The following is a 24,824-nucleotide window of genomic DNA, read 5'->3' as shown; positions in this document are numbered from 1 at the left end:
TACAGAACAGGCATTTTGCTTATATCGCTTTATGTAATCTCTCCCCAGCCCCCCAGTCCCTTTGTTTGAGGATCAGAAACCCAAGGCTCCCAGAAATTAACCTGCCGAGATCTCTCGGCCGGGACAGGGGCCCAAGGCTCACCCTTGGGAACCCATGGCCCTCGGCAGCTATGAGCTCCAGCCCTGAGGGCCGGAGGTGGGTGGGGAGGATGAGGTGGGGACAAGGTGGGTGTGGGGTCCCCTGTGCTTACACGCCAGCCCAGTGACGGAGCCCCCAGCCGACAGCACAGCCCCAACAGTGTTTCCTGGGGCTGAGTGTTCAGTTCCCATGAGGTGGGGCCGGGGAGGAGGCAGGAGACTTCAGTCCCTGGGGGCTGCGGCTTCCAAATGTAACAAAACCCCAGGGAAAGCCCTCCATCCCAGGGGGCACAGGCCAGTGTGTGCAGCCAAGGGGCCCCTCTGGGGGCACATGCACAGACGCTCTCTGGCTGCAGAATCCGATTCCTGTCCCCACATGCCCCCCCCCCCCCCCCCGCCCGCTGGCCCCCAAGCGTTTGCATATATTTGCATAAACAGCAAGACAGGTCCAGCTAAAGCCTTTTCTTGGCAACAGTGGCATCAGTGCAAGGCTGGGTGACTCTCCTAGGGAGCCGGAGAAGATGACAGTTCAACGGTCCCCGGGGTCAGGGGACCCCGGGCCTCAGCCCCTCCCCGGGCTCCGGAAGTGTCTGTCCTTCTTCCCTGACCTGTGGGGAGACCAGGTGGGGGCAGGAAGAGGCCTTCAGGACCATGCCGCATGGTGAGAAGAGGCTCCTGTAGCAGCGGGGACCTGTTCCCCCTAAGGCAGGGGTGGACAGACCCACCCTCCCAGTGTGAGGTCCCCGGCCAGTGAGGCAGGAAGCCTCCTCGGCACTGCAGGTACACGCTGGACGCAAGTACTCCGGAGGAAAGGTCCCCCCAGCCCGAGGGGGCTCCCGGGACCATCGTGGGGCGAGCACAGGCGGCCTCCTGACCTCAAGGGAAGACCGGAGCGCATCTGGATGCTGCTCGAAGAGGAGCCCGCCGTGGATTACAAGTGGCTCAAACTCAAGACTGGGACTCAGGGCCTGTGCTCCCTCACCCCAACCCCGCGTCCCCCGCCCACAGCTGCCCACCTCTTCTTCAGTGCTTTGTCTCCAAAGAAGTGGCTGAAGATGAAGCCCTCAAAGTCATCCACCTCATCGTCGTCACCCGTCTGTCTCACCGCCACCTCCTCCAGGCTGTCCTCCAAGGCATCCACAAAGTCCCGGAAGCGGAGGCGGTCATGGCGGAAGATGCCATCCTCCCCAAAGTAAGCGGGTGAGAGCGGCAGCTCCTGGGTCAGCTGCCCGGCCCAGGGCAGCCGCGCCAGGTAAGTGGTCAGCAGAGAGGCCAGCTCCTGTCGCCGCACCGGGGCCAGCTCTGCCCCGAAGGCCAGGCCCTCCTGCCGGGCACACTCGCGCACGCCTGAGCAGCCCTGTGGGGCCCGGTACTTGCGCCTCAACAGCTCGGCCCACGGTGCCGGTGCCGGTGCCGGGCGGCCTCGCCCGTCGCTAGCGCCCTCCTCCCGCCGAGGGTGCTGCTGCCCCCCGGGGGGGTGAGGGCTCCCACTCCTCCCAGGGGGCTCCTCGGGGCCCTGCCGCCTGGCGTCCTTCCTGCTGCCCCACTCCGCCCCCTGCGGCTTGCCCTCCCCCGAGCCCTCTGCCATCTCCCGGCCCTCACCCCCCCAGTTCTTTCTCTCCCGACCAGACCCCTCCTTCTTGTGCCTCCGGGGCTCAGCGCTCCGGTCCCCCTGCCCACCCCGCCGCTTCTCCTTTCCACTCCACTCCCTGGGACTCTGGAAGCGGGGCTCCCGGTGCCCGGCCTCTGAGGCGTTGGCACCGACCCCGGGGTGCTGGCCCCACTTCTCCAGGCCCTGCAGCTTCTGGGCCAGTCTGCGGCCCAGCTCGGCCAGGTCCCCTCGGCCCTCACCGCTCAAGCTCTGCTCCAGGTCCTGCCGCACCGCCCCCAGCAGCCGCCGCTGCCTCTCCAACTCGCGCCTTAATGCCTGGGCCTCCGCCTCCAGCCGTTCCTGCTGCTCAGGGAGGCCAGGGCCCGGCTCCCACTCCCCGGAGACCCCGCCGCCCAGAGAGCCTCCGCTCCAGGGGACGCACACCCCGTCTGGGCCCCGCACGCAGCCGGCCCGCAGCCGCTGCAGCTCGGACTCCAGGGTGCGCTGGGCGGCCTCGCCCCGCCGCAGGGCCCCCCGCAGCCGCGCGTTCTCCTCTTCCAGCTCTCGGGGCTGGCGCACCAGGCTCTGAAGCTCCTCCTTCTGGGCCTGTGGTGGAGGGTGCCACAGGAGGGTCAGGACGGGCCCGGGGCCTCCCGCCCCGCTTCCGCCCATGGGAGTCGGCAGGACGCGGCCTAGGACGCTCAGAGAGTTTGGTTCTCAACCTCCTCGCCGTCCACAACCTGCACCGAGCCCGTGACCCCAAATTCCGTCACAGACCTCAGCTTCCACGTCCTCCTATAAGGACACACTTCGACCCGCCTGAGATTGACCAGACGCGGCTCTCGCGGCCCTTTCTGCCTCCCACACCCAGAAGAGACATTATTAATTGAGCCTCGGCAGTTCTTCCCATCCCTGTTCACACGGGGCCCCGGGCAGACTGCACCCATCAGTCAGGGTGGCCTCAGGCAGCGGGGGCGCCGGCGGGGACGCCGGCCGGGACGCCAGCCGGGCCTGGGCCGTGGCCGCAGGGTGTGAGCAGAGAACCAGGAAGAAAGCCTAACTCCAGTGGACAGAGGAGATGGTGGCGGGAGGCGAGCAGAGGCAACTTGTAGGACACACACCCATCCCACCCCTCCCCTCACCCCTGCGTGTGCCCACCTGGAGCTGGGCCTGAAGCAGCCGAATGTCCTGGTTCTCCTTGGCCAGCTTGTCCAGCAAGAGGGCCATGCTCTGTAGGCTGGGCACCCTGTCGGGGGGTGCTGAGGCCTGCAACGGCTGCCCCAGTCCATCCTAAGGGCACAAGAGCCAGTGACCCCTCCCGCCCCGCAGCCAGGCCGCCCCGAGTCTCCCGGACAGTCCCCGCGCCCCCCACGCCATCCAGCACCTCCGCATCCGAGCCGGTGTCTGGGAAGGCCTGCGGCTGTGCTTCCTCCGTGGGCCCTGTGGGAAACCAAAGTCCCAAAACTGGCCCGCTCCCTCACCCCTGCACACACACGGTCACCCGCCTGCCCTGGGCCTACCCTACGGCTGAGAAGTCCAGCAGGAGAGGGTCGAGGGTCGCCCTGAACAGCTGAGAAGGTCAGTGACTGAGCAATGAATGCACAGCCCAGGGGCCCTACTTCTGACTCGGGGAACCGCCAGTGGCCTCCCTGAGGCCGGGCAGGGACGAGCCAGGGCCCCGCCCCACTCACCGCTGTCAAACTCCGAGAGGCCGCCTGAGGATGGAGACAGAGGGGCTCGGTGAGGCCAGAGTGGAGGAGAGGGGCAGGAGGGGTCGCGGAGACAGGGAGCAGGCCGCGGCAGGGAGGTAGCGCTCACCGCAGAAGAGCAGGATTCCCAGGCCCAGCAGAACCAGGGCCCCAAGGAGACACATGTTGGGGGAGAGGCCCGGCTCCCCGCCCGCGCCCTCGCCGCGGGCCTGGCCCTCCACGCCCAGGGCCGCCACGGGCCGGGGGGTGCTGGGCTCCCGGCCCCGCCGCCTCCGCAGCCCCTCCGCCTCCACGTCTGCGTCTGTGTCGTCCTCGCTGCTGGAGCGGCGGGCCTCCTCCACGGGCCAGGCTAGAGAAGCAGTGAGGCGACCGCAGAGAGACACATAGTCAGGGACCCTGCCCCCGTCCACCTGGGCGGTCTTCAGATGCCCGGCCTATGGGAGGGGGGGAGGGGGGGAGGGGCGGTCCTTCTATCTGCAAACTCAGGGAGCAGCTCTTCCCTAAAAGCACCCCCCCCTCCACACGTGCCCCCCACCCAGCTCCCTCGGCAGCTCTGTGCCCACCGGGCGCTGCCTCTCAGTCCGTCCTGGCTCTTCCTGGTCCTAAAGGCGAGGGTCCCGCGGGGCCCGGCCATCTCCCCGCAGTCACCCACACCACTGACTTTCCTCCGGAGCAGACGAGCCCCCAGTCCCTAGATCCTGACCTGGCCTGTCCAGAGCCCCGGGCCTGATGACCATCTGCCAGCCACCCGACCTGAGTGTCACCTGGGGACCAAGCTCTCAGTACCCCGCCCTCCACACCGGTGCCCCCCCCACCCCTGTTCAGAAAACGACCCCACTGCTACCACCTGGCCACCTGAGCCCTCCGCCCAGGCCCTCCCCCCACACCCCTGCCTCGTGTCTGCCTACCCTCTCTTCGGCAGCTTTGCGCGAGCACCTCGCTCGTGCCCTAAACGGCCCAGGTCTTGCCCTCTCCCTCCACCCCGTCCTTCAGCAAAGAAGGACTCGCCCACTCCTTGGCCACAGCCTTGGCCAAAGGCTCCTCAGCACGGGACAGGCGCCCCCGTGCCTCTGCTGACGACCAACAGCCTGCTCCTTCTCAAGATGCCCTCCAACCTGAACCTTCCCCAGACCACTCCCGCCCCTCTCTCCCTTCCCTCAACTGTCCCCTGGCTGAACCGCACTCCCCTCCCCTCCCCTCCCCTCCCCTCCCCCCTCCTTTCCCCACGCTCTTGGTCTGACTTGCATTTGGTTCAGACGAGTCTGCCTCTCACATGGGCCACGCACCGCCCACCCCCCCTCCCCTCCTGGGCACAGAACTGACACATGAAAGAGGCTCAGGGAACAAGAGTTGAATCTAGAAGCGAGAAAAGAAGGGGCCTCGTGGCACAAGGGAAAGAGTCAGGCAGACCCGGGCCCTGCCGCTTACCAGCTATGTGACCTCGGTCACGTCACTTGACCTCCCCGAGTCCTCGGGGGTAGTGGTGAGGTTTCACTGACACAGGGCAAGGCGAGCACTATGCTGCTAAGTGCCGGGGCCTGGACCAGAACCGTGCTCAGCGGCAAACGCCCTGCCCCCCATTCCTTCCAGAAGGAGAGGAAACACGGAGACCAAAAGGCTCTCACCTGCGTTGGGAGATGAGGGCAGGCTCTGTGGGGGGCTGTGACCCTCCAGGTCTTGCGTGTCTCGTGTGTCTTCTGGGCCTGCCACCACAGGGGCCTCCTCCAAGTCTCTCTGGACCACCATGTCTCCCAGGCCGGGGGGCTTCGTGGCACAACCGTCACCTTCCAGGTCACCCTGAGCAGACACAGCCACGAGTGGCTCCAGGCCTCCCCCCTCTCCAGTTGCCCTCCCCAACCCGGTGAAGGTCCTCACCTTGGCCTCGGTCTTCTCTGGCAGAACGGGACCGCACTGGGGACTTTCAGTCTGGAAGGGGGCCTCTGCAGCGGACGAAAAGGCCCAGGAAACATACCACTGTCCCCCAGATGAACTTCCCACACAGCCCTCTGGCTCCCACAGGCCCTACCAGATTAGAAGGGGCAGGAGACCCCAGAGCGTAGAGGAAGGCGGCTGCACCCGCCCTCAGGAGGGCCTGTTACCTTCTCCATTCACGGCCCCAGCTAGTTCATCAGCAGCTGCCTCGAAGTGGCTCCGAGGGGCCTGGGGAGCTTTCCCGGGTTCTGGGTCCATCCTGGATTCTGGGCCCAAGGTCTCCACGGGCAGGCCCTGGGGGAGGGGGTGCTCCAAACCAGGAGCACGGGTACTCTGCTGGGGTCCCTGGGGCCAGCTGCACGGCCCGGGGACCCCCACCCACATCTCACAAAAACCTACACGTGCCATAGTGAGCTAACGCGAGGTGGGGGAGGGCGGCAGGCGGCAGCTCCTCTCCCTGACCTCGCTTGACCTCCCCTCCCCGCCCTGCCCTGCCACCGTGAGGGACTTCCAGAGGCAGCTGCTGGCCAATGGAAAAGTGCGGCTGGGCCAAGACACCCCATCACCTAGGAACCTGGTGCCCCCCACCCTCCCAAAGAAGCCAGCCAAAGCCGGGGTCTCCCACCTCCCCACAAATGGAAGCTGCTGACTGGCTGGGAGGTGGGCGGCCGGCAAGAGAACACAGCCCCCTGGCCACTTAAAGGTCACGATCATGTTCTCCCCATGGGTTTCCCTGTGGCGTCCACTCGACAGGTCGCCCACTTTACTCGCACCTTCCAGGCTTTGCTGGCCTCTTCCACTGCCCCACACGCAGCTGCTGGCAGCCGACAGCTTGGCCCGCCCCCTCCCCCCCAGCTCTGCCCTCCCTGCACACCCCTGCCCAGCAGGCCTGCCACTGGCTCACCCAAGCAGGGCTTCTGCAAGCCCCCCAAGGATCGTTGTGCGCCTCGGTCCGTTTCTGTGCGGTTTTCAAACCACTTGTTTCACCACGGCCACCCCTCTAAGCCAGGAGTCACAACCCCCTCTTAGAGCGGGGGACAGAGAGGAAGGCCCCGCAGTCGTTCTGGGCCGGGGCTCTGGCCCCAGGCCTTGTGTCCTGCCCTCGCTCCCACCCTCACACCCCTCCCCCTGGCGGTCCTAACACTCCAAGTCACGGGGCCCGGGGCCCTTGACGAGCTTTCTCCGGCCCCCTCCCCCTTCTTGGTGGCTTTGGGGGCACAGGAGCCCACTGGCTTCCTGCCCCCACTGCCAGCCGCGCTGCCCGACCTTCAAAACACTCCCTCGTTCAACCCACCCACAGGCAGTGACTGTCCCGAGGCCCTCGAACTCACAGCCCTTCTGTGACTCCCCCACCCAGGAGGAGGCCTTCGTGCCTGGGCCGGGCCCATGAGGCCTCGGCGGGGTTTCTCAGGCTCTGCCCCACTCTGCTCCAACACTAACACACGTGCCTGCCTCACCCCGTCACCTCCTCGGTCTCCCCCCAGATGGCTTTCCTGGCGTTGCCTCAGGTCCCCTACTCTCAGCAGCTGACGCTGCTGGGGCCCGAGCCAATCCTCACACCTGACTCCTGGGGTCTGCTCCCCTTCCTCCTGCCCCTGGAGCTCCTCTCGGCCACCAGCACGAGGTGACACAGGTGCCCAGCAGAACCGAGCAAGGGGACAGACCCAAAAAGCAACCCAGCCCCACAGGAACTTCTCTCCCACAGGGTTCCCAGGCCTGCGTCCTACCTCTGAGCCGGCAAGCACCCAGCTGTTGTCAGAGTCTGGGCAGGAAGCCATGGTTGCTGGGGTCCCCGAGGGGGCTGTGGCTGCCACCTGCGGAGAAAAGTGCTCTTAAGGACCCCGGTTCCCTTCAGCAAAGGCAGGATGCAGAGAGCAGCCTTGGCTGGGTTCCCGGGGCTGAGCAGTGGCTTCCAGAACCAACCCTTCGAACCCTGACACTTGAACTTTCCCGGGCAGTATCAGCTCTTGCAGATCAACACCTGTCAGCACACACAGAGAAGTTCACCTGTGGTCCCTGGGAGACTGAACTGACTTTGAAAGGTCAAAGCACGCAGCTGGAGAGGATCTGGGGGTATCCAGGCCAGCGCCCCCAGGTTAGAGCCAGGGGAAATGGAGGCGTCAAGGCTGCTAACCTGCCCGGGGTGAACAGCTAATGGGAGGAGGGAAGAGAACAACCATCCAGGCTCCCCCACAATCACCCCCCAAGCCCCTCACCGGGGCTCAGAAGCTGAGACTGGATGGCCTCCTTCCCACTGAAGTGTCCTGCCCACCATAAATCCTTCCTACAGGCTGGTAAGGGGTTCTCAATGCTGGCTGCACACCGGGGCCGCCCGAGATTCTGATTCAACTGATTTCGGGTCAGACCCAGGCATGGGTCTTGGGGGTTTTTTGTTGTTGTTGTTTATTTGTTTTTTTAATTTTTCTCTTTAATGTTTATTTATTTTTGAGAGAGAGAGAGAGAGAGAGAGAGAGAGAGAGAGAGTGAGAGTGTCAGACGGGCAGAGAGAGGGAGATACAGAATTCGAAGCAGGCTCCAGGCTCTGAGCTGTCAACACAGAGCCCAACTTGGGGCTCGAACTCACGGACGGTGAGATCATGACCCGAGCCGAAGTCGGAAGGCTCCACTGACTGAGCCCCCAGGCGCGCCTCCCCCCCACCCCCGCCAGGCATGGGTCTTCTTGGAAACCTCCCAGAAGGCTCTCTCCTGTGCAGTCCGGCCTGAGAACACCTGACATGGCCCAGACGCGTTTCAGCACACCCTTGGTAAACCTCCTCATCACGCTGACTCTCCATTCTAAGTTCTGTTTCCTTTCTATGTAATCTGCACAGTGTCATCCCATGGAACTCAAGGCAACTGGGAAAAGGGTTTAAAGACAGCCATCGTTTGTCAAGACCTTACGGTTTGCAAAGTGCAGACGAAAATCAGGGCTGCGGCCCTGCGCCCTGCTACTCGCCTCTGACTCGGCAGGTGGGGGTGGGAAGTCACGCCAGCTTCTGAAGCCTGACACAAAGTGGGGTAAGGAGCGGGAGACCTGTCCTGTCACTCCAGCCAAGACTGTCCCCTGAGTCTGGGCAGCTGTGACGGGGACCTGGCACAAGGCAGGAGGATAAGATGAGCTGACCCCCGCCCCCCCAAGTCTTGGGCTGTGGTCCTTCAGAGGAGGACACATGACCACTCACAGAAGGGCCAAACGGGGGGGGGGGGGGGGCACAGGAGCAGGGCTCTGTAAGGAAACGCTAGGAAGGGAAGTGAGGCTTGGGAAGAAACGCTTAGGGACCGCCGCGCGGCCCCCATCTATTTAAGCTGGTGCCAAGTCCTGCGCGGGGTCCTGATACTCCTGTGGCCTTTCAAGACCCATGCCCGGGACAGACAGCTGACGGTGTCTACCCCAAGGCCTGTGCCTCCTAGATACGCACAGCCAACCCACAGGCAGACAGGAGAATGGCTGCAAGGACCCCCACACCACATCCAACGGGACCCCCTGGCCAGCTTCTGAAGGCATCCACACAGCCAGCCCTGTTAGGCCTGCCGGCCACTCTCGGGCCTTCCGCCGCCTTCTGTCACCATCTCCCCATTCCCAGTTGCTGCGCGTGACTGTTAACAGGTGGTGGCAGGAAGGAAGTGGCAGCAGCTTGGGCTGAAGTCTCTGTTTCTCCCTGGCTGTGTACAGCCTGCTCGGGTCCTCCAGAACCAGGAACCATGGCAACCGGGGTGATGTCAGACTCACTGTCTCCATGGAAACCAGCCCCGGCATTTGGGTCAACAAAGACAAATACTTCTGAGCCCCAAACAGGAGACAGTCTGGAAGCCCTGCACCCAGAGTTCCAAACTCTGCAACTGCTCTGTCCGTAGAGTGCATCCAAGATTCCAAAAGATGGCCCCGTTCTCCTCAGCCCGCATCGCTTTACCTTTTTAGGAAGTTCCCTTCTCGGTCCAACCTACATCGCTCCCCGTGGGGTTTCAGATCTCGTTCCGGTCTACCTCTCCACCTCCACCCCTCCCCACAAAAACGGACCTTGAGGCTTGTCAGACACTCTGCTGTTCCTAGAGGACAGCTAAAGGGGGAGCTCTCCCCCCTGCACAAGCTGGCGAGTCTGGCCCAACTCAAGCCCTGTAGGGGTGGCTGCCCCAAACCTCGGAAGCAAAGGACCCCCGCGCCACCAGAGCATGCCCGGGGCGCCGGAGCAAGTGCCGGTCCGGGACACGGCCGTCCCGGACGCCGCCTCTCCAGGCCCAGCAGGGACCGGCAGCTCCCGGGTCCCCGGGGCAGCCCACGCCCCTCCCGTGTGATGGGGTCCGCGCGACCCCTGCCCCGCCGGGGCCTCACCTGACCCAGCAGTACCCGCAGTCCTCACCCGACTTGTTGCGGCCTCCCCGGGTTTCCAGCCCAGGAGAAGAGGGGCCCACGTGACCGGGACTGGCCAATGAAGAACCAGTGTCCCGGAGAGGGCGGAAACTTTGGGCCAATCAGCGCTGGCATCGAGAGCCGGAGGAGGGGAGGGGGACCTGCCGGGCCCCCGGCCCCGGGCTCTCCTCCCACGGTCGGCCGAACTTCCCGCAAGCTGGGTTTTCGGTGACCTCGCCTACTTTCCCAGTGTAGAAACAGTTGCTAGGGGGAAGACCCAAAACTGAAAGCAAAGGGTGGTACCTCCCGAGACCGGAGGGGCCAGGTCGACCCCAGGACAGACAGGGACAGCTGCAGGATGGGGGAAGGGAGATGGCATCCCGTGGGTTGGAAATAACCCTCCCACCGCTCTCCTCGCCCTGGGCCAGTGCAGATTAAGGATGCCACTGCTACTTTTCTAAAGGGGACACCTGGAAAGCATGCCCAAGGGAAATCTGCTAGACCAGGGGCAGCCCCCTTCCCACTGCACTTGACCTGGAGCTCTACTTGACCCCTAACCCAAACAACTGGGGGAGGGGCAGTAGGCGCTAAACCCAGAAACACCAACGGCACTTGCCTCCCTGGGGCCCTGGCTCCAGGCCGGGTCCAAGAATGTGCCCAGAAAAGAACTGCTTTCCCACACCAGGGACGCAGGGGGAGGGGTGGCGCACACAAGCCGCCCTCGGCTCCTCGCCTCGTACCAAGGTCACCTCAGGGGCCAGAATCTCCACCATTCTCTCTTCCACGAACCCTGGGCACGTAGGTATCCTCACCCCTCAGGCATCCGCGCCGGCGGTGGCAGAGGTTCGTTCCAACCTTCGTGTGCTGAAACAGCCAGGAGTCCTCGTCTGGACTTTCAAGTCATTTTATTAATCCAACCGTACAAAAGACCCCCACCACCACATCTCTGCCACCCCCAGTTCCTTCCAAATAGTGTAGAGGGGGCGATTGAGCAGACCCCTCCCCAGGAGCCACTTACAAAAGGCGGAGATGGCGGAGGAATGGGGGGGGGGGGGGAGGAGACGTCACAAAAATAGCAACAGATAAAAGAGGGGCCACAGAACCACAAACACAACACACAGCCGGGGGCGGGAGGCCGGACACCGGGGGGAGGGAAGCCGAGGCCCCTCCCTCCCTTCCCACGGCCTCGAAAGCGGCTGGCTCCACCCGTGCAGGCAAATGAGTTCTTCACATGCTAAAGTCACGGGGGGGGGGGGGGGGGGGGTGGTGGGGGGGGGTGGTGGGGGGGTGGGGGGTGGTGGTGGTGGTGTGTGTGTGTGTAGGGTGGTGGGTGGGTGTGGGTGTGTGTGTGTGTGTGTGTGTAGGATGCAGGCAACCCCTAGCTCCTCGCCAGACCACATGTGTGCCTGCTTCCCCGCCCCGCTGAGGACCGTGTGCACGAGCCCGGCCCGGGGCCCACATCCAGCAGGCAGCGCCTACGCATCAGTATATGGACACAGACAGCCCAGTGGGGGGCTCTGGCGGAGAGGAGTGAGAACTGCTAGATCACCTGGCCCCAAAAGGTCTACAGAAAGGTAGAACACACCCAGGCTATGGACTGCACTTCGGGGGTCATAGCTATGACGGTCCCACGGCCTCCCTCCCCCACGGGCAGGGCCAGGGGGCCTTGTCAGGAGATGAGGTATAAGGGCTCCATGCCTTTTCAAGCTTTCCTTCAGTCAAGCCAGGGAGGCAGAGGGATACAGGTGCCGAAAGCTCTAGACCAGCGCCAACACTACTGTGCAACAAACCGAGGGCTGGGGGGGGGGGGGGGGGGAGAGGCATGGGGAGCACTGTACAACCAGAGTCCCAGGTCCCAGGACAGTCCAAACCTCAAATATTCCGGTCAGACCACATATCCCAATTTTTGGCAAAAATATGGTCATTAAAAGCCCGAGAGAGGCTGAGAAAGGGCCAGTGGCTTTGGTATGAGGGACATAGGTCCGGACAGCATCTCTTTCGCACAGTCTTGAAGCCCCAAATCACCAAGACACTGCCCCAGCCGAGCGCTCTCCTGCTTCTCCAAGCTATTTGGTTGTCTGAGGGGGTGAGGCTTGGGTACGTCGTGGAGGAGGCAAGGGGAGGGTAAGAAAAGGGAAAAGTCCCCATTCATTACCTAAAGCTGTCTCCTAAAGCCCATGAAAGCGTTACTGCGGGGATGGGACCCCGACTCCTCTGGCCAGAAACCTTCAACACTTCACTCCAAAAACTAAGGCTGCAGCTGCGGGGCTGGACAGGAGTGTTAGGCACAGGTGCTGGGGCGTCCGTCATCTGCACAGAGGAGACCCCTGCCCTCCGGATCTTCTTCCAGCCTCTTCCCTGTTGCAGCCACACCCCTAGGCCTTCAGAGATGGGAGCCACCACAACGCTGGTAGGGCTTTGGTTTCCTGATCTCTGCAGATCTCAACGTGTACAGGTAATTTTCCAGAAAAGCGAGTGATCCAGACTCTTCTGCCTGCCCACCTCGGGTCCTTCTCTGCCCTCAGGAGCCACCGTGCCTCTGCCCCCTGGGGACAGGAAGCCAGTGGAAACGAGGACCGAGAGCCAGACTTGGGAACCCTCACCCTCGCCAGGGTCAGCCGTCGTTAGCAGCCACCAGCTGCCCCACGCCCTCGCGGATGTACACAGACTGGATCTCCTTGGTCTTGAGGCAGAGATCGCAAGCCCAGACGGCGGAGGCCTCGGTGGTCAGCAGCCCGTACGCGCTCTCAGTCATGCCTGTGCACTCGCGATGGAACCACTTCTGACAGGAGGCCTCGCACAGGATGGCGTCCTGGTCGTCATTCACCTCGCTGCGACAGGCGCCACACGGGTACACCAGGCCCGGGGGAGGCTGAGGCCCTGACCCCCCGCCAGCTTTGCCGGGGGGCGCCAGGCTGTTGGCATCTGGGGTTCCCCCACCCCGCCCACTGCCGTTTGGGGGGAAGCTGGGCTGGTTCCCGTTAACGGCAGCAGCTGGGGAGCCTGAGTGAGGCTCTGGGGGAAGAGCAGTGGGAGCAGGGGCATTCAAGGGCTTTCCCCCATCCTCACCACCAGGGCCAGGAAAGCCAGGGTCCGGACCAGGGAAGGGACTGGTGTTTGGGGGCAGGCTGGGGAGCCCCTGACCAGGTCTCTGGAGAGGAGAAGGGCCAAAAGGTGCGCCTGGCTGGGCAAAGCGTTGGGGGAGAGAAGGAGGGCCCAGCTCCCCTCTGGGAGGCTGTCCCATGGTGGGTGAGATCATGGGGCCAAATCCTCCCACCGGGCCTGGCATCATCTGCCCACCAGGAGGGCTGAAGTTTTGGCCCAGAGGCTGGTTGAAGGCTTGGCCAGGAAAGTTCATGTTGCCCGGAGGTGCGTAGCCAGGGCCCTGGGGGGGCATGTTGAAAGCTGGGCCCATAGGATTGGGAGGGAAAGGAGGGGGCTGGCGACGGAGAGGCTGGGGACCCCCTCCACCCCCAGCGCCGTAGCCTGGGGGTACCTGGCCTGCCATGCCCCCCTGTACGCGGAAGCCTCCAAAAGGGACAGGACTGCCAAGGAACGGAGGGGCTGCGCCCCCCACCTTAGGAGCTCCGAAGTCATCCTCGAAAGGGTTGGATGCAACCAGGTGATCCACCATGGGAGTCGGGGGTGGTGCAAACTCCGTCAGATGTGAGTAAGCAGGGCCCTAGTGGGGAACAGAGGACGAAGAAAGGATCACAGAAGGAAACACACAGCTAGAAGCCAGCAGAGCCGCAGAAATGCAGGACTTGTTCCGGAGGCTGGTGAAGGCCAGCTCGGATCCCAAGTCAAGACAAACCTCAGAACATAACGGAAACAGGGGGTGGGAAAAGCAGACAGAACTGCGCTGGAATCCTAGCTCTGACTCCAAACAATCTGGAGACCCTCGAACAGGTACTCAACTTGTTAAAGCCTCAGATCCTCATGTGTAAAACAGGGGCAGTGCCCATCTCCCAAAGCTGCTAAAGTGCTAACAGCACAAAGTGCTAGAAAAAAGACGCCTCTTCCTGACAGATAAGATCCTTGGTCAAGTGGCCTCACACACAGCCCTCGCCCACCGCCCCCCCCCCCCCGCCCCCCGCCCCGCCCTCGTTAGGAAGTTGAGGGACAGGACCAGAAGCAAGGAAACTTTCTCTTCTCCCCGCACTGAGAGGCTACATCCCAGCCTACTGGAGTGGCAGCTAGGAGTCACCCCCACCGTCAAGCACCATTCACCTGAGTATTTGACTTCCTTCGCTTCTTTTCTGGGCTCTTCATCTGCAGACCTAGGAAGAGCAGCAGAATGCAGACCCAAATGCATCTCCCTGAGGCTGCCCCGACCTCCTGCCTCCCGGACGCGCCGGAGCAGCTCTTCTAACTTGGACACGCGCTTGCTCATTCACTTAACAAACACGAACAAAGGTGCGCTACGAAGAACGCTGCACGGCCGCACTCTCGGCTGCCTCCTCCCTTAAATGAGACACCCCCCCCCCACCCCGATGCCCTCAGACTCCCAAGTGGCTCCTGGAGTCCGTGCGTCTCCAAACCCTAGGGTCCCCAATCTGTGACAAGGACCCCCCCGTCCCCCCGCCCGAGCCTCCCTTCGGGTCCCCCGGTCCCAAGAACCCCCGCCTGCGCCCACCCGCCAACGTCCCCCCGGCCGCCAGGTCCCGGGCGCTCTCACCGGCCTTGCCCTGCTTCCTCCCGGTGCCGGGCGGCGCAGGGGGCGGTGCGGGGCCGCCACCTCCCTCCAGCTTGTCCGGTGGGGGCGGCGCCGAGGCGGCCATGGGGCGGGGGGGCCGGGGTCAGCGGCGGCGGCGGACGGACGCGCCCTCGGGCGGCACCATCGCCGGGAGGGGGCTCAGGGCGCCCGCGAGGAGCGGCCAGGCCGGGCGGCGAGGCCAGGCGCCGAGCGCAGCGCCAGCCGCCCGCCCGCGGCCGCGGCAGCAGCCGGAAGCGGAAGTCGGCGTGGCCGCCGCCGCGCGGCGAGGGGCGGGGCCCGGGCCGGACCACCCGGAGCCGGAGCCTGGGGGGAGGGGGGAGGCTGGAGGCGCCGCTGCGGGAGGGGCCGCCCCGCCTCCCCTCCCCCTCCCCCTCCCCCCCTCCCCCCCTCGCCCGGCCGCGGCCAACCACAAGCAGCAGGGACCTTGAGGCCGAGGTAGAAGAAACAGGGACTTTAATAAAGAGGATTTCCCTTTGGTATAAGTGACACCCGCGAAGACACCCAAACAAAAAGGCGAGGACGAAGACCGTGGAGACACTCCCCCACTCCCAGTCCGCAGGCGGAGCCCCCAGCAGCAGGGCTGGCTCCCGGGGTGGGGGGCGGGGGGCGTCAGCCTGACACCGAAGCTCAGAAGCTCAGGTCGTGCACTAGGCCGCCTGGCCTCCGGGAGGCCCAGGCTTTCCTAGTCCCGGCTCGCGATCCACTTCCAAGGCCGCAGCCTCTGGCGGAAAAGATCGTGCCCAGGCCAGGAGGAGGGAAATGCTAGTCCTTATAAAAGGGCTTCGAAAAGGCAAAGAGGTGATGTGTACATGTAATTGACTATTATCATTCTGTGCTCCAGATAAGCCAGAGAAAACAAACAAGGAAAGTAAATCCACAGCCATAAAATATACGCGTATAAAATCAAAATAAGTGTAGTTCCAAATCTACAGATGGTATTTGGGGATTGTCTACTGCTTTAGTCTCATTGCCCTCGTTCCTGCCTCCACAAACCCGCAGTTACCAGTTCAGGAGGCCTGAATCCTGTCACACACACACCCCCCACCCCCGCCCCAGCAAGAAGCAGGGAAGAGGCTGCAGGACCGAGGGCGGGCGACGCTTTGGCTGTAGAGTATAACATGCATGCAAATTGGGAGGTGGGGGAGGGACTTACAAAATGTATATACAGACCCCTTGGGTGAGGGGCCCCCCCCTGGCCAGGAGGCACTGAGCAAGGGAGGGGTCCATCTCCCCACTGGCCAGGGAGAGGGGGGCTCTGAGGCAATCTCTAAGGGTTGCATTTTCCCCAGGGACAGGGGCCAGCTGCCATTCCTGCCTCTGCTCTCCCAACCTAAACTGGGGTGGAGGTGGAGTGGGTGCTGAGCAAGGAGAGGACAGGGTCCCCGAAGCCAAGGTGTCAGCACTCCCATCCTCGACCTCAGGGGCTCAAGAACTCTTTGCATAAAATCTCTTCAGACCTAGGAGATGGTCAAAGGCACAAAGTTTAACCACTGGGAGGGAGAGTTGTTGAGAGGGATCTGAGCCCAGGGCAGACCAAAGGTGTGATTCGTTCCCCCTTCCCTAGAAAGGTGATTGCCCCATTAGGCTTTTCTCATTTCAAGGAGGCACGCTGCCCAGGCCTCAAGCACCCACCTTCTTGGGGAAGGGGGTATCAGATTGGCACAGGAGAGGCCCAGGGAAGGGGCTACTCTGTACATTAATACTTTGGTAAGGTTCGGGGAGAAGCGGGATTCTACCCCAGGCTTCCGGCAAAACCTCTCATTCAGCCGATGCTGAACCGTGTCCACGCTACTCCCAGCTCCAACACGAGGCCCAGCCCACAAAACACTCCCAAGTGAAGTCCTGAGAATCAAGGAACAGGGTGGAAGGGGTGAGAGGGCCCCTTCGGGGAGAAAGCACTTTGCTGGATCACAGCTTCCGCTCCACAGGCTGCTGGAGACATAGCTCACTGCCCGCAGAGATGATGGGCAAGTGATTGTCCACATGGTAGCTGATGAGGTGGCTGACGCTCTCAAAGCGGTGATCCTTTGTCCGAACCTGGGGAGTGTAAAGGGAGAAGGTCAATGCAGGTGAAGAGCAGAAGTAAGACCTCAGCCCCCAAGGCTGAGGAAGCCGGAATATTCAAGAGGGTTGAAGGAGAAAAGGATGGCGGGATGGGAGGATGGTCAGTCCTGATCACTGAAGCTTCTCGAGAAGCAGAATCCGGAGCTGGCCCCGGGAGCAGACAGCTCAGTGAACTGGGAAAAGGCAGAGGGGACGTCTGCCCAGGAACTGTGACGCTGAGGGCTATCTACTCCTCTTCTGACCCGGGAGGCGACACGCAGTGCAGAAAAGACAGGGAAACAAGACGGAGACTGCTCTAGAAAAGTGCCCAAAGTTATGAGGGGCAGTGGGGGCGGTGCAGAGACACAACAGGACACTGGTCTGAGCCCTGAGTCTGGAGGACCGGGGGCGGCTCCTCTCCAGGACGGTTTCCTCATTTGTTAAAAGAGGGGCTCAGGCAAGAAGAACACCTTCCTGCCCAGATGGGCTAGGGGGCTGGGGCTTTGCGGGCTGAAAGGAACAGAGCTCAGGCCCGGGGGTGTGAGGGAAGGAACCTGGACTGGTGGAGAGGGGTGCCTGCGCACAAACGCCAAGCAGGGACAGCAGGAAGCAGTGAGGGAAGGAGGGGGCCGCAGCCTCCCGCCTACCCCCACCACTCACCACGCCCTCCGGGTCCACCAGGAGCAGGTGCTTGGGCTGCCCACTCTGCAGGCCGGTGAGCACGTACTGGCCCGGCGTGGTCGTGCTTTCCCGCACCAGGAAGTCCCCGTTGAGCTGCAGCAGGGCCTCGGCCTCCCGCCGGCTCAGCTTCCCGTGGAACCAGGGCTCCCCTCGCAGCTGCTCGGCCATGGCCACTGACTGGGGAGGTGGAGGCACGCGAAGGGCATCCTCGAAGGGCTCTGGGGGTGCAAAGAGAAGGCTAAGAAAGGCAGGGGGCAAGACACACGCCAGGACCCAGACCTCCGGGGAGGAAGGCGCAGGGCAGAAGAAGAGGAGCCAAGTGGGAAGACAGCCATGCAGAGAGGAGAGGGGAGCACTCACTCATGTCAAAGAGGTCTCGGGGCGCGCTGCCATTGATGGCAGGATTGGGGGGCCCGGCCCCACCCCCTGCTTGCCGGGCCTTGTCCAGGTTCTGGACGTTGACGTAGGAAGGATCGTCGAAGAGCTCCCTACCTGCTGAGGAGAGAGAGGCTTCACAGTGACCCCAGTCCAGCCTCCTGCGCCCCGACTCCGCCACCCCCCCCCCCCCCACCGCCCCGGCTCCCTTCACACCTGGGCAGGGCGGTGGAGGTGGCATCTGTTTGCGAATTTCTGGGTCTCCCCCAACAGGCTGCCCCACAGGCTGCGGGGACAAAAACAAGACGTTACCAGAAGCCCAAACCTGCTACTGCCAACCCGGGCCCAGCCCACCTCCTTCCGAGCCACTTACCAGCGTTGCTCCCAGGTGGCTGGGGGTCTGCACCCCGGGTGGAGTGGGTCGAGCAGCCCCGGGGGGAGCTCCTTCCCGAAGCCTCATGTCCACCACTCCCCCGAGAGGCGGCTCCTTCCCCGGGAAGTCATTATAGTACTGGTGGTCAGGTGGCTCTTCCTCCTCCTCGTCCCAAGCCGAGCCATCAAAACCAGCCATCCTGAGAGGGGCAAGAGAGAGGGAGGGCACAGACGGTGGCCACGGGCTGGGCGCTGCCTGCGGGGTGGGCCCAAGGCCAGCTATTTTCTACACAGAGCCGCACCACCCTCCCGGGGGCCCTGCAAGTAGCTATTACTTCCTTCTCCAACGTTAGAGACGAGAGAGGCGGGTCAGAGCCGGAGAATCTGCCCGCGGCTCCACAATCGCACGGTGGTGGAGCAGAGCCACGGAATCGGATTTGACCCTAAAGTTCACACCCTTGGTTGTTATGCTGTCTCCCGAGAGGGAGGGGAGGCACAGGGTAGCAGGAAAAGATACGATCCAGACTAGTTTAATCTCCTCCAAATACTCAATAGCTACCAGCCTAAGGCAGGAAGGAAAGGTAGAGATCGTGGGAATAAAACATCCTCCCGCACCCCAAATTCCTGATGGCTTCCACGGGCAGGAAAATGAAAAACCAAGGACGGCCAAACGGGCAAGAAAAGAGAAGCGCACTGGCACCAAGGTGGCTGGGGATAGAAAGGTCCACGCAGGCAGGGACGGTGGGGGCGTGGAGTCTGGCACGTGAGAGGAGGAACCGGCCTGCAGCAGGCAGGACACATTCTCCCGATGGCCGCAGGCACACAGGTTCCATGCCCCGACCCCCTCTGAGCTCGCGTGTGGGCAGTGGGGCAGACTCACTCTCTCAGTTCCGGCCTGGGGCCCAGGAGCTGCCCCACCCCCAGACCCGCTCACCTGTCGTGAGGGGTGACCAGCTTGGGCGGGTTCCTGAGGTATTGTTTGAAGCGCAGCTCGAAGGCCTGGCCGATGGTGCTGATGACGTCCTGAGCAAGCCCTTCGGGACACTCCAGGATGTGGCAGGCTGCGGGCACAGCACAGGCTGTCGGTGAGCTCGGAGGCGGACTGCTGGGGCGGGGGGGGGGGGGTGTCGGGGGCGCAGACAGGGCCCTCGCCTTCCAGGGCCCCCGCTTAGCTCCCCAGGTCCTGCTCACCTGCCTCACGGACAGCCGGCCCCACCCAGCGCTCCCCACCGCGCCTCACCTCTCTGATTGACCGGGTCTTTGGCAACATAGGCGACGTACTCAGCTGTGTCCTGGGGTCGGGCAGGGTCAGAAGAAGCCACTTAGCTCGACTGTATAGCCCCGCCTCGCCCCCGCCCCCGACAACCCAGTGCTTTTCAGACACCACACCACCGCTTCCAGCCGGTGTCTCCCCAGCGCCTGGCCCCTACTCTGCCCCCACCACCTGTGCCCCGTTCGGCCACTCACCGGGTCCCCACCGGACGCAAATGAGATAGACTGCATGTGGTGGTTGGCGATGATCTGAGGGTCAGGGCAGGGGACAGAGGAGGGGAATGAAACACGTCAGGCAGCCTCAGGGCCTACCTGGGCGACCGCGGCCCCCGAGCCCTGGCGGCCGGTCCCGCCCTTCTGGCCTCTCAGCCCAGGCCCTTCTAAGCTCCTCCTTCCTGACTGTCCTGGCTCCTGGCACTGTGACCAGGTCCTGCTCGGCCCTTCCAGCAGTGTTCCTGGCCCCCTCGCCCAACCCCACCAACCTGTTTGCAATCCGCGGCCATGAGGTTGAGGCTGCTGGTGGAGACGGTGAGAGTGATCGGCATTCCTGCAAACTTCAGGTTACTCCTCCCCAGAATGGAGCTGAGTGGGCGGCCACAGGGCTAGGGGAGGGCCCAAGGCTCTCAGAAGCTGCGGTTCCCCACCCCAGGAAACCCGCCCCCCACTGCCACCCCATGTTTCCCAGCAGCACCTCCAGCCCCACCGGCCCCGGGGTACCTTTCTCCTCCTTGTTGCCCCCTTCGCACCGGGCACAGCCTCACACACCAGACTGATGGCCTCCCTGGGGAGAGAGAGGTCCTCAGACCCAGAGCCTGCCTCCCACTCAGCTCGGGCTGCCATGGGGCAGGGGGAGGGGAAGACCAGGCCAGACTCCAGGGGCACTCCAGGCTCTTTGTCGTGGTGGATTGAATTAAGGGCCTTTAATATTTGATGACACGGAGAGGCCACTTCCTGGCTGATTGGGTTAGGGCCTCAGCGGGGCCCGGCCCCACCCCCTTCCAGCTAGCGAATGTCCCCTCCCCTTCCCAAAGGCAGCAGTCACCGACCATCCGCCCAGCTTCCACTCAGGCTCCAGCTGCCAACTGGCTTTGCCACGGCCCCCGCAGCTCATGGGCCGGAGGAGGAAGGATCCAGATGAGAGCTGCCTCTTTTCATTCAGACTCAGACTCGCTCCCCTAACTTTCTCTCCGTCCCCTTTACCAAAAGATAAGGTACCACCTGCAAGCCACCAAGTGACCCGCGTCCCTCCTCCCCCAGTCTGCTCCCACCCCACTAACCTGGTGACCTGGGTGCGGGTGTTGAAGTCCAGGGCGCGCATCGACTGCAGGACCTCCACACAGCCCATGTACTGAGGGGAGGGGACCGAGGGTGACGGGTCAGCCGCCTCCCCCCACCCCTTCACGAAGAGCCCCAGGTCTTTCCCCTCTGAGCCGCCAAGGGAAGAGTGAAGATGAAGGCATCTTGCCCACTGCCCGAGGCTGAGGCTACACCCCACAACGTGCAAGACAACAGGAGATGAGGGGAAGAGGCAAGGCTGGGAGAACCTCATGCATCTGGGAAGAGACTCCAGAGGACAGCGACAGGCACTGGGCGGGAGGGGGGGGGGGGAGTGACATCTCCAGGGGGAGGAGACCGGAGGACACAATCCAGGGTCACTCATTCCAACACTTACTAGGGGCCTCCGCCACGCTGGGCGGCATGCTGAGCAGGAGAGGGGGAAGGGAGTGGTGGGGGGGGGAGTCACAAGAAGGAAGGGGCCCAGGGAGGGGTCCAGAATGGGAGAAGGGGCAAGCAAGGTTTGAGAAACAGGACCCTGAAAGCAAGGCGGTGCTGGGAGATGGGTGGGCAGAGGGACTGGAGGCTCTGGAGGGAGCGGGGAGGCTGGGGCGTGCTCACTCACCCGAACCAAGTAGGAAACCCCGGGTCCCATGACTTTGTCGTTGGGATGCAGCCAGCCCCGCGTGGGCTTATTGACAAAGCTCCCGTGGCGGGTCCACTCCTCGCCCCCCAGCTGGCCCCCTTCCACCCGAGTCCTGCGCCCGCCGCCTCCACTCAGCTTGTTCATGTCCTGGAGGAGGGGCAGGGGGCCTGAGTCTGGCGCGGCCGCCCCTACGATCCCCTCCCCATCCTCAGCCACCCTCCCTGGCTCCCCCTTTGGCCCCGGGCGCCCCCCAGCTGGGTTGGCCAGCTTCAGGTTGCTCATCCGGGGGAAGAAGGAGCACAGGGTGGTGGGACTCTCGTCCCCAGGCAGAGGAGGCAGGATAGGCCCCAGGGACGAGGCCGAGGGGGAAGGCGGCTCCTCCGGCGGGGTGGACCCCGAAGCCCCCTCCTCCAGCGATGACAGAGACTCATTCCGAAGCGGATTGTACTTGGGCTTGGGGGGCAGGAGATCCATGGCTGGAGTGAGAGGGAGGCTGCTGCCCAGCCTGGCCCCCCTGCCGGTCAGGGCAAGGGGGCCAGGCAGGGGGCATCCCCAGGCCCTTAGCCTGACCGGACCTCTCTGGCCCAGGGATCTCAAGGATCCTGGGAAGGGAGAGGGTAAGTGGCACCAGCGCCCACCCCCGCTCAGACCCAGAGAGTTTCAGGCCCCATCCCCGCCCAGCGTGGAGCCTCTTCTCCGGCGGAGAAGAGAACAGGCTGGACCCAGAGCTGCCTGGCTCCTCCCCAGGGGCGGGGAGCTAAGCCGAGAGCCCAATCCCGAGGACAGTGCTGACTCACAGGCTCTAAGGGGCTGAACCCCCACCACTGCCACAGCCCCGGACTCGGCAGGGACGGAGCTATGCGTGTCCCCACCCTGCCCCCAGACAACCACCAGTAATCGGGGAGGGGCGCAGAGTGGGGGTGGGAGGGAAGCATGTAGGAATGCGAAGGAAAGGAGGGAAATAAGGATAGGTCTGGATCAATCCAAACAGGACGTGGGCAGGCCAAAGGCAGCAGGAAGCCACGGGAGAGTAGGGGGGAATGAGAGAGGAAACAGAGGCAGCTGGGGGTGGAAAAGGGAGGGGATCCCTGAGCTCAGCACTTCCCTTCCTGTCCTGGTGGAACACTCAAAGTCCCCCCTCCCGCAGCCCAGGCCAGGCTACCCCCACCGCTATGGCACAGTGGGGTGGTGGCCCTAGGGAGCCGGGGCCATTAGCACCCTCTGCTACAACAGCGGTGGACAGGAGGTAAAGAAATGGGGAAAGGTTGGTAGTGGCCCCAGTGGACGCAGAGGGGCCAGGAGGAAGAGCAAAGCCTGTGCTGTAAGGGGAACGAAGTCCAACCTGGGTGGTGCCTCAGGGAACCACCTGGTAGGAGGTGGAACAGAGGACAAGCTGACGGAGCCTCGTTCTCTCCGTGGCACCCACCATGCCGAGGAGTAGCGGCCAGCACTCTGGTGTCTCCCCCCCACCTTCCACGGGCCTAGTTAGCAAAGCAAGCTGTCAAGGGTGGGTGGGTGGCAAGACACTGACACTAAGGTCAGCTCCCTGAATGCACTCTCTTGCAGGGACCAGGGAAGGCGCGGGTGTCCGCCGGGGGCAGAATGTGACTGGAGGACGTGGGAGAGTGAAACAGTTCTCCCTCCAACAGAAGCGGGGGTTACGGGCCGCAAAGGGACAGAGGGGGCAGATGGCAAATCTGTGCCCAGGGGCGCCAGGGATGGGCTGAGGCTGGACGCAGGGAACAGCCCCAAACCCATCCCTCCCACCCACAGCTTCCTGCCACAGCTCTGCTTGAGGGGGCCACGGAGGAAGATGGGGGGGGGGGGCGTCAGCAAACAAGTAGCAAAAGATACGCAGAACCCCCACGTTCACCTTGGAATTATCTACTCTCAAATTTACTTAAGGGTGCAAATGATATGATTATAATGATTAATAATGCCACCACTTAACTCTTTCACCTGCCCTAGTCCTCAATCGAGGACAGCTTGGTCACTCCCGAGCACAATTCTATCACTCCACGTCCGAGAGAATGAGGAAAGGCTTCGCCACAGCCTCACACCCCCCCACACCTGCCAAGACGTCCTCCAGCCGCGGGAGGCCGCGGAATCCAGAGGCCGGGAACGAGCGACAGGTGTGGGCGTTCGGAAGACAAGAAGGAGGAAGTAGGGCTTTTTTAAATTTGCATAGGAAAAAAGGAGCCCGCCTCCCGGGAGTCCGGGTGGCCGGGTGTGGGGGTGAGGCCGCTGGTGGCTTCCCAGCCCAGCAGGGAGGAGGAGGAGGAGGCAAGTAGCAGGAAATGGCGAAAGCCTCAGGAATGTTTCCAGAAGGGAAGGCCGGGCGAGCGGGCCCAGGAGGAATGCCCAGGCAGGAACTCTGCTTAGGGGGAGGGGAAGGGCCAAAGGAGCGGTGGGGGTTGAGGAGTCCCTGCAAAAGGGCCACTGTCCCCTCCACCCCTCCAAGCCGCTGTCCCCTGGCAGCGGACAGCGCTCGCTCCTGTCGCACCCACAGGTCGCACACCGACAAACCCATGGCCCTACCAGGTCCCGAGGTGCAGGTGTGAGACCTACAGCTGTCCCTGGGGCGGAGTCGGTCCTGGGAGGGGAAGCTCCGGTAGCGGGGCTGGGAACCCCGGAGCAAGCCTCGCTCCCCAAGTCCAGCCCCCTTCACGCGGGCCCACCCTGGGAAGGGGGCAGGGGGAGGCCAAGGGCTGCCTCTAACCTCTCACCGCTCAGAACCGGCGGGGACACTTTGACGTCCCACCTGCTGGGGCACGAGCGCTCAGGAAAACGGAGCCCGAGGCCCAAAAGAGAAAAGGGAACTATGTGAGCCAGGGTCTTCGGAGCTGAAGACCGCGCTTCCGAGGCGGGGACCGGGGTCGCCCCACGAGCAGCCCCTCAGGGGGCGTGGCCCCTAGGTCGCGGGCACCCGAGACTTCTAGCAGGCGGGGTGTCAGCTCAGCCCGACGTGGTTGGGGAGAGGCGGGGCCTCGGGGAGGCGTGGCTTCACGCGTCCCTAGCGTTCTTTGAGGGGCGGCGCTCTGCTCTTTCGAGAGATAGGCTCTTTGATGGACAGGAGTTAGCGGAGACCCGTCGCGAGGAGGCGGGGTCTCGGGGAATTGGAAGGACTACCGTCGGGTTTCTTGCACTAGGGCTTGGAAGCATGTCCGGGGGTGGGGCTTCCAGGAAAGCTGGGCGGCAGGGTGGGGTCGTGGACAATAAGCAGAAAACAAGTCGGGGTTCGGGGAGCCCCCTGAAGTTGGGGGGTGGGACTTCCGGGGAGGGGGTCTCGGGGGGCGGGACTTATCCACGAAGACCGGAAGTAGGGTCCCGAGAGAGGGGTTCCGGGGTGGAGGAGCGGGTCACCTAAGGAGAAGGGAAAGGCCCAACTCACCAGGGCCTCATGGAGTCGCCGCACCGCACCGCGGCCCGATTTGGTTCCGGATCACGCTACTGCCTCCTTAGGTTGTCGTTCCAACTTTCTCCCCGGCCCGGCCTCCCTGAAGAAACTTTATTGCACTTACTTCCGGCCTCACTAACCCCTGACCCTCTACCTCGGTCCCTCCTTTACCCAGCCCACTTTCCCGAATCAGCCAATGGCAGCGCGAGAACGCGCACGGGGGCAGGGATAGCCAATTACAGGCGCATTTTTTTACCTACGCTCGTTCTTGAGGAACGTGAGAGGTGCACTCCAATAAGGACTCGAGGAGAAGCGAATCTAAGCCAAT

The 24,824-nt window shown here is 63.5% G+C and overlaps 3 protein-coding genes across 14 annotated transcripts; all 3 read right to left on the bottom strand.

The window, feature by feature from the left end:
* Positions 1-13: 13 nt before the first annotated feature.
* On the bottom strand, positions 14-10,510 carry PBXIP1 (PBX homeobox interacting protein 1). 8 transcript variants are annotated; one of them, XM_047839890.1, is made up of 11 exons: positions 10,459-10,510; positions 7,098-7,184; positions 5,538-5,664; positions 5,314-5,378; positions 5,064-5,235; positions 3,548-3,787; positions 3,421-3,444; positions 3,114-3,169; positions 2,888-3,019; positions 1,155-2,335; positions 14-746 (listed from the first exon to the last, which is right to left on the bottom strand). In XM_047839890.1, exons 1-11 carry the CDS (start codon positions 10,489-10,491, stop codon positions 701-703), a joined length of 2,163 nt encoding a protein of 720 aa, XP_047695846.1. In that variant the 5' UTR covers positions 10,492-10,510; the 3' UTR covers positions 14-700. The 8 variants fall into 8 exon arrangements, with proteins under 8 accessions (XP_047695846.1, XP_047695845.1, XP_047695847.1 ...); XM_047839889.1 differs by having other exon boundaries at positions 5,538-5,679; positions 10,459-10,477; XM_047839891.1 differs by lacking the exon at positions 10,459-10,510 and adding an exon at positions 9,701-9,821 and having other exon boundaries at positions 5,538-5,679.
* Positions 10,511-10,606: 96 nt separating this feature from the next.
* Positions 10,607-14,668, bottom strand: PYGO2 (pygopus family PHD finger 2). Of its 2 annotated transcripts, none has more exons than XM_047839901.1 (3): positions 14,397-14,668; positions 13,949-13,990; positions 10,607-13,400 (listed from the first exon to the last, which is right to left on the bottom strand). In XM_047839901.1, the coding sequence occupies exons 2-3, from the start codon at positions 13,988-13,990 to the stop codon at positions 12,333-12,335; spliced, it is 1,110 nt and encodes a 369-aa protein (XP_047695857.1). In that variant the 5' UTR covers positions 14,397-14,668; the 3' UTR covers positions 10,607-12,332. The 2 variants fall into 2 exon arrangements, with proteins under 2 accessions (XP_047695857.1, XP_047695856.1); XM_047839900.1 differs by having other exon boundaries at positions 13,949-13,998; positions 14,397-14,667.
* A 203-nt stretch (positions 14,669-14,871) lies between these two features.
* On the bottom strand, positions 14,872-24,769 carry SHC1 (SHC adaptor protein 1). Of its 4 annotated transcripts, XM_047839899.1 has the most exons (14): positions 24,753-24,769; positions 24,491-24,596; positions 21,079-21,246; positions 20,456-20,526; positions 19,896-19,959; positions 19,661-19,780; positions 19,374-19,427; positions 19,147-19,198; positions 18,841-18,967; positions 17,908-18,106; positions 17,751-17,820; positions 17,520-17,669; positions 17,139-17,377; positions 14,872-16,472 (listed from the first exon to the last, which is right to left on the bottom strand). In XM_047839899.1, exons 3-14 carry the CDS (start codon positions 21,241-21,243, stop codon positions 16,344-16,346), a joined length of 1,440 nt encoding a protein of 479 aa, XP_047695855.1. In that variant the 5' UTR covers positions 21,244-21,246; positions 24,491-24,596; positions 24,753-24,769; the 3' UTR covers positions 14,872-16,343. The 4 variants fall into 4 exon arrangements, with proteins under 4 accessions (XP_047695855.1, XP_047695852.1, XP_047695853.1 ...); XM_047839896.1 differs by lacking the exons at positions 24,491-24,596; positions 24,753-24,769 and having other exon boundaries at positions 21,079-24,470; XM_047839897.1 differs by lacking the exons at positions 24,491-24,596; positions 24,753-24,769 and having other exon boundaries at positions 17,520-17,654; positions 21,079-24,470.
* Between the last annotated feature and the right edge of the window lie 55 nt (positions 24,770-24,824).

The sequence above is a fragment of the Prionailurus viverrinus genome, chromosome F1 (assembly GCF_022837055.1).
Source record: "Prionailurus viverrinus isolate Anna chromosome F1, UM_Priviv_1.0, whole genome shotgun sequence".
Classification (NCBI taxonomy): Eukaryota; Metazoa; Chordata; class Mammalia; order Carnivora; family Felidae; genus Prionailurus; species Prionailurus viverrinus.
Note: the sequence above shows the minus strand (reverse complement) of the source record. Positions and strands in the feature narration are given on the sequence as shown.

Bases quoted from the DNA above. Each gene is read 5' to 3' on its own strand.
- SHC1 (XM_047839896.1), bottom strand. From the start codon at position 21,573: ATGGATCTCCTGCCCCCCAAGCCCAAGTACAATCCGCTTCGGAATGAG. The intron at 19,781-19,895 runs GTACCCCGGGGC...GCCCTCCCCTAG, and splicing joins GGGCAACAAGGAGGAGAAAG to CCCTGTGGCCGCCCACTCAG. The intron at 17,378-17,519 runs GTGAGTGCTCCC...TTGCACCCCCAG, and splicing joins CCGAGACCTCTTTGACATGA to AGCCCTTCGAGGATGCCCTT.
- PYGO2 (XM_047839900.1), bottom strand. From the start codon at position 14,499: ATGGCCGCCTCGGCGCCGCCCCCACCGGACAAGCTGGAGGGAGGTGGC. The intron at 13,999-14,396 runs GTGAGAGCGCCC...TGCTCTTCCTAG, and splicing joins GAGGAAGCAGGGCAAGGCCG to GTCTGCAGATGAAGAGCCCA. The intron at 13,401-13,948 runs GTGAATGGTGCT...GTTCCCCACTAG, and splicing joins GAAGGAAGTCAAATACTCAG to GGCCCTGCTTACTCACATCT.
- PBXIP1 (XM_047839890.1), bottom strand. From the start codon at position 10,491: ATGGTGGAGATTCTGGCCCCTGAGGTGACCTTG. The intron at 7,185-10,458 runs GTACGAGGCGAG...TTTTCTCCGCAG, and splicing joins TGGCCCCTGAGGTGACCTTG to GTGGCAGCCACAGCCCCCTC. The intron at 3,445-3,547 runs GTGAGCGCTACC...CTCCATCCTCAG, and splicing joins GGGAATCCTGCTCTTCTGCG to GCGGCCTCTCGGAGTTTGAC.